The sequence below is a fragment of the Pelobates fuscus genome, chromosome 7 (genome assembly GCF_036172605.1).
Source record: "Pelobates fuscus isolate aPelFus1 chromosome 7, aPelFus1.pri, whole genome shotgun sequence".
NCBI classification, from domain to species: domain Eukaryota; kingdom Metazoa; phylum Chordata; class Amphibia; order Anura; family Pelobatidae; genus Pelobates; species Pelobates fuscus.
The window spans coordinates 103,602,037-103,612,368 of NC_086323.1; the positions used below are offsets into that span (position 1 = coordinate 103,602,037).

At 49.4% G+C, this 10,332-nt stretch overlaps 1 protein-coding gene across 1 annotated transcript; it reads right to left on the minus strand.

Annotated features, from left to right (window-relative positions):
* Positions 1-493: 493 nt before the first annotated feature.
* VHL (von Hippel-Lindau tumor suppressor) lies at positions 494-9,441 on the minus strand. Its single transcript, XM_063427396.1, has 3 exons — positions 9,145-9,441; positions 4,721-4,843; positions 494-2,212 (listed from the first exon to the last, which is right to left on the minus strand). Exons 1-3 carry the CDS (start codon positions 9,335-9,337, stop codon positions 2,025-2,027), a joined length of 504 nt encoding a protein of 167 aa, XP_063283466.1. The 5' UTR covers positions 9,338-9,441; the 3' UTR covers positions 494-2,024.
* Positions 9,442-10,332: the final 891 nt, after the last annotated feature.

The window sequence follows — 10,332 nt, forward strand, 5'->3', positions numbered from 1 at the left end:
ACTCGCAAAGCTCAGCCACAGTGTTCTCAAAGGACTTAAATGTGTGTGTGCAGCGCTCATTTTGAGTGCTGCATAAGGCTCTTGGGTCAGCTCAGTCAGTAAATGTGGCCCTAGTTGACATATATTGGTACTTAAGACTCCATGATGTGAGCAGCGTTTTAACATTGCTCACAGAGCACTGCAGAAAAAGCCTCTAAATGGCTGTAGCACACTGCTAATCTGTCAGTCTGGGGCCAATGAGAATGTCTGACAGCTACAGAGCGAACACCAAATATAAATTGATACCTGGCACTCTGGTATAAGCAGAGATTTAACACTGTTTAGACCAAAATGTTAGGATGTTCCATGCCATCCTAACGGCGTTAAAGCCCACTCTGTAGAGGATGGCATGGAACATCCTAGTAATGTAAATTAGTTAAAAATACAGATTTTTTTGCAATGTTTCAAGAATTTCACTTCTTTTTAGGACAAAAAGAGAGACACACAGCAAAGATTATGTTTAAATATATTTACATATTAAACATTAGTAACAGTACAAACACAATCTACGCTAGAACTGCCACCCCAGGACATGAATTCGGCAGTTTAAGGCAAATCAGGCTTCAGTGTTTACAATCAGACAAAACAAAGAGTGTAGGGGTCTGTGCATGATATTTTTACTAAATGACAAAATTACTCAATTTCCGCTCCCATGTTTCTCTTCTTATTGTGGTGGAGAGCCATAATCCAGGGCTGGATCCCTATTGTAGCAGATCTTAACATGGCAGGTCAGTTTTCCATCTGCTAAGTGGTGAGAGCTAGAGATATTTCAGAAAAGGGTGGCAAGATGTGCCCTCACTGCACCCACAGTAATTCATTACAATAAAAGGAATCAGGGCACAGATCTGCAAAGCAATTCCCGGTAATCCTGCTCCAGTGAAACACCCCAGGATTACATCAGGTCACAAGTGCAGCAAGGCTTCTGGGCCCCTACCACTATTGTTACATGATATACAGCAACCTAATGCTTCTGCAACGAGCTGGCAAAACATAGTATTGGTAACGGTACCTTAGCTGGAGTAATGGTTTACCCTATATACAGATATAAGCTGAGATGGGTCCCCACAAACCTATTAGTCCTGTACATATTGTAATTGCTCATTTATTGTAATATTTCCCCTTTTTTTATAATATTGTAAAGCGCTGCGGAATAAGTGCATGATGACAAGTTGGACAAAGTTAATATAAGTAGACCAGAACTGTGGCTACCTTATTGGCAGCACAGTTATAAGTCACTCTCAGAAATGAGAATGGTGCACGGTACTCTGTGGACAATAAAAAACTACAATGCAGCCACTGCCATTAAAGTGCAGCCACTCATACTGACCATTTTATCATTTTGGAAATAATCCAACGATATCCCAGCAATGATATGTTCAGAATAGTATTTCCCAATCACAGCTGAATAAGACTTAACTTGTATAGCAGCATCCTAGTGCAAACAAGACATATGGGTGCTATGCACCATCCACAATATTTATATAACATCAAACACCCAGGAATTTTAGTTAGAAAAGGAATGTTTGGGTCAATGATAGGTAACTAGGTGGACTATGTTTTGATAATGCCGAGCCTCTCACTTGCCAGTTAAAGATCCCCATCACTTTAAAAGCAGAAGACAAACTCAGTTTGCTGTGCACAGGTCCCTACAGGAACAGGTGGTGAAGACCAAATGCTAGAATCTCAGTCTGGGTAAAGTTGCGTAACTCCACGGGACTTCAAGAGTAAGAAGGTGCATTCAAAATCTGTACAGAGCAAGATCATTTTCAGGAAGAAGCATTAATATACAAACATAGCAAGCAACAATTAGTGGTCACTTCGTTATCATATACTATAGGGTACTCTGAAATACAGAAGTTATACTTTTTTTTCAGTGGTCCAATATCACTCTGCTGTGTGTCAAAAGGCTGGGACGCACACATCAAAGCAATGCATTGCAAACTCTGAGGGTCAGTGGAAACCTATATTAAAAATAAATATTGCTTTCAGGCTTCTGAATTGGATGATCTGTTTTGTTCCCAGTATGTAATTGTCAATCTACGCAAGTCTTTTGTCATGTTCGGAAGATCTTCCAAGTCTTTGTATAAAGAAGCTACAATGTCCAGTTTGCGATAGTCCTCTGGCTTTACAATCTTCCTGATGAAATGGATACAGTGCTCCTTCAGGGTAAATTCTGCAATATATTGACAGTAGTTAATTTGAGATGTAACACAACATTAATAGATTTTTTTTTATGGACCATAACTGCCCAAACACCACTATATTGATTAGTTTGATAATATAGCAACTCGAAAATCCATAAAGTTGAAATGGAGGAAAAACGTAAGTCATGTTGAGGGCAGGAGATGTGATGAGCATTTCAATGGGTGCCAGCTTAAACTCTCAACCTATGACCAGAGTCCAGTGAAAGGATTTTCACAATGAAGTTAGTGCCAGAGTAAAAGGCAGAGGGGACGGAATGGGCAAGATTAGGAGAATTTGAGGTTAAACCATTTGTAAATGGTTTAGAAACTTAGGTTAAGACTGAGTGTCCAAGACCTCCAGGCACCATAACAACATCACTGAGATAAAGTTGTCATGGTGCCCAGAATGTTGTTTTAAAAACTCCATGGACATCCATCAGAACGGCTGACACTCTGTTCATGGCAAAAAATGTGAATAAAGATATGATGAATTAAAACACCTACACTATCACAAACCAAAACCTTCATTGGTTACTAGCAGGGCTGTAATAAAGAATTGTTAATAAAAAGTAATTGAATTCCACATTTAAATCTGAAGGAGCAGAGTCAATGTTGCAGAAAGATGACAAGAAGAGTTCAACTGGGAGCTCCACAGGATGCCGGTGCGAGAATTGCCATGGGGGCCCCCCATTAGTCTACTTCTCCCCCTATACTTCCACCCCCCCCCCCCCACACACACACAGAGAAACACACATGCAAAATTTTTAAGTCACCCTCCTATTTCCTCCCTTTTAGATTCAGGAGGGTGACTTTCCCTGGGGTCCAGTGGTGGCTCAGGCTGATGGGAGTCAGAGTTCCCGCTCTGACTCCCTCTCCTTCCCCCCCGGGCGGCTCTCTCTGATAGCTGGGAAGAGTGACCGGGGCAGTCGCTTCCTCCCAGCGTCTGACGTGCGCACTGAGGGCCTTTTCGCGCTGTTAAAGCGATGCAGCGCTGACCGGGGCCCCCTGGATATTCATTGCCATTGGGTGGCCCTAACAGCATGGGCCACCCGATGGACCCCTTCAATTCGGCCCTGGCGGTTACACCGCGCAGGCCGGGGCCGCAACACATGGTGACAGGTACCCGGTCGCAGGAGTCCGCAGGGCAGCCGGGCCCCCTGGAGTGATAGGCCTGGTTGCAGCTGCGACCATTGCAACCGCGGTAGTTCCGCAAGTGAACTCCCATTAATTGTGTGTGACTGCAGATTTCCAGGAGTTGGTGCTCTCCACCTGCTAGTCCACCACAATATCCAAATCCAAACCAAAATAAAAAAAGGGGAAGTAAAAAAGGTCACACCACGAGATCCATGAATTACTGCTCAAATATAAAATTATTTATTCCATTGTGCAGAAAGACAAGGTCAAGTTAGTATGACCTCACTTTAACAACCCTTTTTCTACTTTTGGTATGTGTGACTGAAGCTCCTGTGCCACGGCCTTTAAAAGTGAGGCGTGAACGCCATCCTGCTACCCACGGACTACAGGCCTGACCCCAATAGCCCCTAATAAGGGGCTATTGTCACTGGTGGGGTCCCAGACACCTGCTTGCTTCTCAGCCAGATTTGAGGACCTCTGGACTAATTTTTCTCCTTAAACGTCTGACTGGAAGAAACCCTGAAACTGTTCCTGGTATTGGGACTGTGCGGGTATCGCTCGGTTCCCCAACCTCCAGAGTAGAGCGATATTTGGAGGGGAGGTCTGGGAGGCAAAGACGCATCAGAGGATACCCGGAGCTTGAGAGCGCTCCCCTTCCCAGAGCTCTGGGAAACCCTTTTTGGAGTCCAGGACTAAGCCACCACATGCCTGGAACTTGTTCCCATATCGGAGAATAGCTGCAACATGGTAAAACTTTTAACACGCTGCAAATGGGCACAGATTCTTTGATCAGGGTGCTGTTTGGATAGGACGTGCCTTGGTAACAAGCCTTTCAGGCATATATTATGTAAGGGTACGGGCCAAGGTAAGGGGGTGTGTTGTTCCTCTAGAATTATGAGGGTACAGCAAGGAGCCGATTGTGTTAGTTGGGGGTAATGTGATTAAATCCACACAGTGGTACTCAATTGAAGTTTGGAAAAATGACAAAACTAATTTTTCCAGGCTTCAAGCTCAGCTGAAAACATGAAGCAAATCACACAAATTGTTGGAGTTTTGGTAAAAATACCTCCATTTCACTCTCCCCCTGAAAACCAACATGCAAGCTGAAACCGTACCTGTGGATCGTTCCAAAAATACTGCAAAGACCCCACCAGTGACAGAACTGCTTTAAAAAAAAGCTTCAACATAAAATGTTATTTCTCACCAGTTACTTCCCCTTAAAATGATTCACTTTCAATTCCTTATACATAGCACACAGTAGACACAGTTTATTATTTTTTTTTCAGCTTTAATTTAACTACAACTCCTGTAGTTTGTGGAAAATTACCAGCAGCCTTTTCTATCACAATGCATTCTTGTCTTACCTGGAGAACTGATGTTTACAAAAATTGGCTGCACATTATTGCCTTCGACAGGGAAGTACATTTCCTGCTTGTTAGCCAACAGTCCAACATCGGTTTCAAGGTCTCGGAAAAGCCAGAAATGATCTGGAAAACAGGAAATGGTTAACAAACCAACAGTGGTTTAACCCTTTAAAGAGACACTATAGACTCCCACACCACATCATCTTGGTCTGAGTTTCATGTTCAGGTTTAAATTCTGCAGTGTAAAAAACACTGTTGTTCTGACAAGCCTGCAAACTAGCCTTTCAATGGTTTCCTATGGGAAAGCATTGGATTGACTGAGATCATCAAGATTGAGGACTTGAGGACGAAATTAAGTTAAAGGAACACTATAGTCACCTAAATTACTTTAGCTAAATAAAGCAGTTTTAGTGTATAGATCATTCCCCTGCAATTTCACTGCTCAATTCACTGTCATTTAGGAGTTAAATCACTTTGTTTCTGTTTATGCAGCCCTAGCCACACCTCCCCTGGCTATGATTGACAGAGCCTGCATGGGGAAAAAAAAAAAAACTGGTTTCACTTTCAAACAGATGTAATTTACCTTAAATAATTGTATCTCAATCTCTAAATTGAACTTTAATCACATACAGGATGCTCTTGCATGGTCTAGCAAGCTATTAACATAGCAGGGGATAAGAAAATCTTAATTAAACAGAACTTGCAATGAAGAAAGCCTAAATAGGGCTCTCTTTACAGGAAGTGTTTATGGAAGGCTGTGCAAGTCACATGCAGGGAGGTGTGACTAGGGTTCATAAACAAAGGGATTTAACTCCTAAATGGCAGAGGATTGAGCAGTGAGGCTGCAGGGGCATGTTCTATACACTAAAACTGCTTCATTAAGCTAAAGTTGTTCAGGTGACTATAGTGTCCCTTTAACCCTTTAAGGACCAAACTTCTGGAATAAAAGGGAATCATGATATGTCACACATGTCATGTGTCCTTAAGGGGTTAAGGTACCAAGAGGACCCTGGTGCAGGCTTTGGTTTAGAAACGTAAAATCGTTCACAAACACTTTAAACCCAAAGTCTGTGCTCCAGCACCAGATTGCAGTGCCCCCTTTCCATCTGCTTTCTGGAGCTACAGGTGAAGCTCTAATCCCATCGGTAGCTCCTCATGCATAAAAAAAATGGTCCCTGTGGCAAATAATAATAATAGGTTTTTACACTTCCGCGATTCCAGCGCCGATGTCCCTCTGCACTGGGTCGCGCTCCTCTTCTGCCAGCAACATGCGTGGAGAGTGCCATGCACGCATTGGGCCTTCCCTGTAGGAAAGCAACGACTCAATGCTTTCTTATGGGGATTTTCTAGACGCTGCAAAGTGTAAAGACGTCCAGCATTGTTTCATGGAGTCAAACTCCGTGACACTGCAAGCGCCTCTAGCGGCTGTCTGGTAGACAGCCACTATAGGCAGTCTTATTATTATTAGCAGTAGTAGTACTGCAATGCAAGTATTGCAGTTTCCCAAAGACAGCAATGTTTCACTCCCTAAAGGAATAGGGTCACAGCACACAGACCACTTCAATGAGATGAAGTGATCTGGGTGCCTATAGCATCCATTTTAAATTTGAAATTAACTTTGAATTCTCGCTGTGTGCCTCTGTTTTGCCATTCGGAATTATTTTCTTAAAATGTATTGTTTAGTGAAAACCCTGTGAACTCAGGCCAAAACAGTAAAACTATAACTGAACTGAAACATTCTGTTGCCGTTTACAATGAAATATTCTAATTTTCAATTTGTTTTATTGTTTTGATTGGTGGAATAATAATCCCCTAAAACAAGTTATTATCAGCCATATTATATACCCTCAGCATGCAGATAATGCAATAAATGGTCCTGTCACAGCCCAGCTCTGAGTGCCTGCTATCCTCCCTCCCAGCCCTGAGTGCCCGCTATCCTCCCTCCCAGCCCTGAGTGCCCGCTATCCTCCCTCCCAGCCCGGCTCTGGGTGCCCGCTATCCTCCCTCCCAGCCCGGCTCTGGGTGCCCGCTATCCTCCCTCCCAGCCCGGCTCTGGGTGCCCGCTATCCTCCCTCCCAGCCCGGCTCTGGGTGCCCGCTATCCTCCCTCCCAGCCCGGCTCTGGGTGCCTGCTATCCTCCCAGCCCAGCCCTGGGTGCCTGCTATCCTCCCAGCCCAGCCCTGGGTGCCTGCTATCCTCCCTCCCAGCCCAGGACTGGGTGCCTGCTATCCTCCCTCCCAGCCCAGCTCTGGGTGCCTGCTATCCTCCTTCCCAGCCCAGCTCTGGGTGCCTGCTATCCTCCCTCCCAGCCCAGCTCTGGGTGCCTGCTATCCTCCCTCCCAGCCCAGCTCTGGGTGCCTGCTATCCTCCCTCCCAGCCCTGGGTGCCTGCTATCCTCCCTCCCAGCCCAGCTCTGGGTGCCTGCTATCCTCCCTCCCAGCCCAGCTCTGGGTGCCTGCTATCCTCCCTCCCAGCCCAGCTCTGGGTGCCTGCTATCCTCCCTCCCAGCCCAGCTCTGGGTGCCTGCTATCCTCCCTCCCAGCCCAGCTCTGGGTGCCTGCTATCCTCCCTCCCAGCCCAGCTCTGGGTGCCTGCTATCCTCCCTCCATCCCAGCCCAGCTCTGGGTGCCTGCTATCCTCCCTCCCTCCCAGCCCAGCTCTGGGTGCCTGCTATCCTCCCTCCCAGCCCAGCTCTGGGTGCCTGCTATCCTCCCAGCCCAGCCCAGCTCTGGGTGCCTGCTATCCTCCCAGCCCAGCTCTGGGTGCCTGCTATCCTCCCTCCCAACCCAGCCCAGCTCTGGGTGCCCGCTATCCTCCCTCCCAGCCCGGCTCTGGGTGCCCGCTATCCTCCCAGCCCAGCCCGGCTCTGGGTGCCCGCTATCCTCCCAGCCCAGCCCGGCTCTGGGTGCCCGCTATCCTCCCAGCCCAGCCCGGCTCTGGGTGCCCGCTATCCTCCCAGCCCAGCCCAGCTCTGGGTGCCTGCTATCCTCCCTCCCAGCCCTGGGTGCCCGCTATCCTCCCTCCCCAGCCCGGCTCTGGGTGCCCGCTATCCTCCCAGCCCAGCCCGGCTCTGGGTGCCCGCTATCCTCCCTCCCAGCCCGGCTCTGGGTGCCTGCTATCCTCCCAGCCCAGCTCTGGGTGCCTGCTATCCTCCCAGCCCAGCTCTGGGTGCCTGCTATCCTCCCTCCCAGCCCAGCCCGGCTCTGGGTGCCCGCTATCCTCCCAGCCCAGCCCGGCTCTGGGTGCCCGCTATCCTCCCAGCCCAGCCCGGCTCTGGGTGCCCGCTATCCTCCCAGCCCAGCCCGGCTCTGGGTGCCCGCTATCCTCCCAGCCCAGCCCGGCTCTGGGTGCCCGCTATCCTCCCAGCCCAGCCCGGCTCTGGGTGCCCGCTATCCTCCCAGCCCAGCCCGGCTCTGGGTGCCCGCTATCCTCCCTCCCAGCCCGGCTCTGGGTGCCTGCTATCCTCCCTCCCAGCCCAGCTCTGGGTGCCTGCTATCCTCCCTCCCAGCCCTGGGTGCCTGCTATCCTCCCTCCCAGCCCAGCTCTGGGTGCCTGCTATCCTCCCTCCCAGCCCAGCTCTGGGTGCCTGCTATCCTCCCTCCCAGCCCAGCTCTGGGTGCCTGCTATCCTCCCTCCCAGCCCAGCTCTGGGTGCCTGCTATCCTCCCTCCCAGCCCAGCTCTGGGTGCCTGCTATCCTCCCTCCCAGCCCAGCTCTGGGTGCCTGCTATCCTCCCTCCCAGCCCAGCTCTGGGTGCCTGCTATCCTCCCTCCCAGCCCAGCTCTGGGTGCCTGCTATCCTCCCTCCCAGCCCTGGGTGCCCGCTATCCTCCCTCCCCAGCCCGGCTCTGGGTGCCCGCTATCCTCCCAGCCCAGCCCGGCTCTGGGTGCCCGCTATCCTCCCAGCCCAGCCCGGCTCTGGGTGCCCGCTATCCTCCCAGCCCAGCCCGGCTCTGGGTGCCCGCTATCCTCCCAGCCCAGCCCGGCTCTGGGTGCCCGCTATCCTCCCTCCCAGCCCAGCTCTGGGTGCCTGCTATCCTCCCAGCCCAGCCCAGCCCAGCTCTGGGTGCCTGCTATCCTCCCTCCCAGCCCAGCCCGGCTCTGGGTGCCCGCTATCCTCCCAGCCCAGCCCGGCTCTGGGTGCCCGCTATCCTCCCAGCCCAGCCCGGCTCTGGGTGCCCGCTATCCTCCCAGCCCAGCTCTGGGTGCCCGCTATCCTCCCTCCCAGCCCAGCTCTGGGTGCCCGCTATCCTCCCTCCCCAGCCCGGCTCTGGGTGCCCGCTATCCTCCCTCCCAGCCCGGCTCTGGGTGCCCGCTATCCTCCCAGCCCAGCCCGGCTCTGGGTGCCCGCTATCCTCCCTCCCAGCCCGGCTCTGGGTGCCTGCTATCCTCCCTCCCAGCCCGGCTCTGGGTGCCTGCTAGTTACCCAGGTAGGTGATCATCCTGCGGCCGGTATGTGGTCTCAGGCTGGGGTAGGCCTGCGGTTCGCCCTGGAAGTTGATCCAGATTGGTTTCACGGTGCGCGGAGTCAGGTTAACGAAAATGACATTTGTCGGGATGCGGCTGTTGAGGGAGCAGAGCCGGGGGACCGGGAGCTGGGACAAGTTCTCCTCCGGCATCCTGAGGCTTCCCACCGTGCTAGGCCCATACAGCCAGTCCTACAGCCTGCCGCCATGTAACTAGCGGCTCTACCGCTAGGGGGCGCAAGACAGCTGGCTAACATGCTTGACGTGCTGTTACCGTCCATAGCGCTACACCTCGATTCGCTTGGCGGCCATATTGCTACACCTCTCGTGGCTGCCACTTTGTTACACCTAGTTTTCTGGCACCGGACCCCGGTAGCTGTGATCAGGGTTAGTACAGGGAAAAAGGGGACACAATTATACATTTATTTATTCAAATAGGGACTTACTAAAATAAATGACGAGACTGTCCATCAGCAGGGGAATAAACACGAGATATACAGTCCAGTAATAAAAGTTAGCCACATGTTTTGGGCTTCATTTCCCTTGCTGCTCATCTATCCGTGCATGATGAGAAATGAGGTCTATAAAGAAAAAGTTACATTTATGGATCCAAGATTTAAAATAATACGCCGTGTGAGTAAATGGTGGCCCCTTTTTTTCTTTATTTCTCCCAGTCCAGCTCTATTGTGTGTCATTAGAATGAACCTGTCACCTTTGTAACCGGTTACTGAAGGTGGGTTACATAAATAATATGACATGATATGGAGTATTGTATATCAGTACCAACCCTTAATAAGAGGATGAACAATAAGGTGACATTTATTTTAATCCCTTCAGGACCGGCCTGTTTTTGCGATGTTTGTACGTTAAGGACCAGAGCAGTTTTAACACTTTTGTGGTGTTTGTGTTTAGCTGTAATTTTCTGCTCTCTCATTTACGGTTCCCATACAAGTTATATACTGTTTTTTTCACGACAAGAAGGGCTTTCTTTACATACCAGTATATATATTATGTCATATATTGTATTTAAAAAAAATAATAAAATATGGTGAAAAAAAAAAAAAAAACATGTTTTTGGACTTTTACTTGAAAAATCTTTTACTTATCTACAAAAGCTAATGCAAAAAACTGCTAAATAGATTCAAAAT

Coding starts and splice junctions, on each gene's coding strand:
- VHL (XM_063427396.1), bottom strand. CDS start 9,337: ATGCCGGAGGAGAACTTGTCCCAGCTCCCGGTCCCCCGGCTCTGCTCC. Junction 4,844..9,144: donor CAGGATGATCACCTACCTGG/GTAACTAGCAGG, acceptor CCTGTTTTCCAG/ATCATTTCTGGCTTTTCCGA. Junction 2,213..4,720: donor TGTAAACATCAGTTCTCCAG/GTAAGACAAGAA, acceptor AATATATTGCAG/AATTTACCCTGAAGGAGCAC.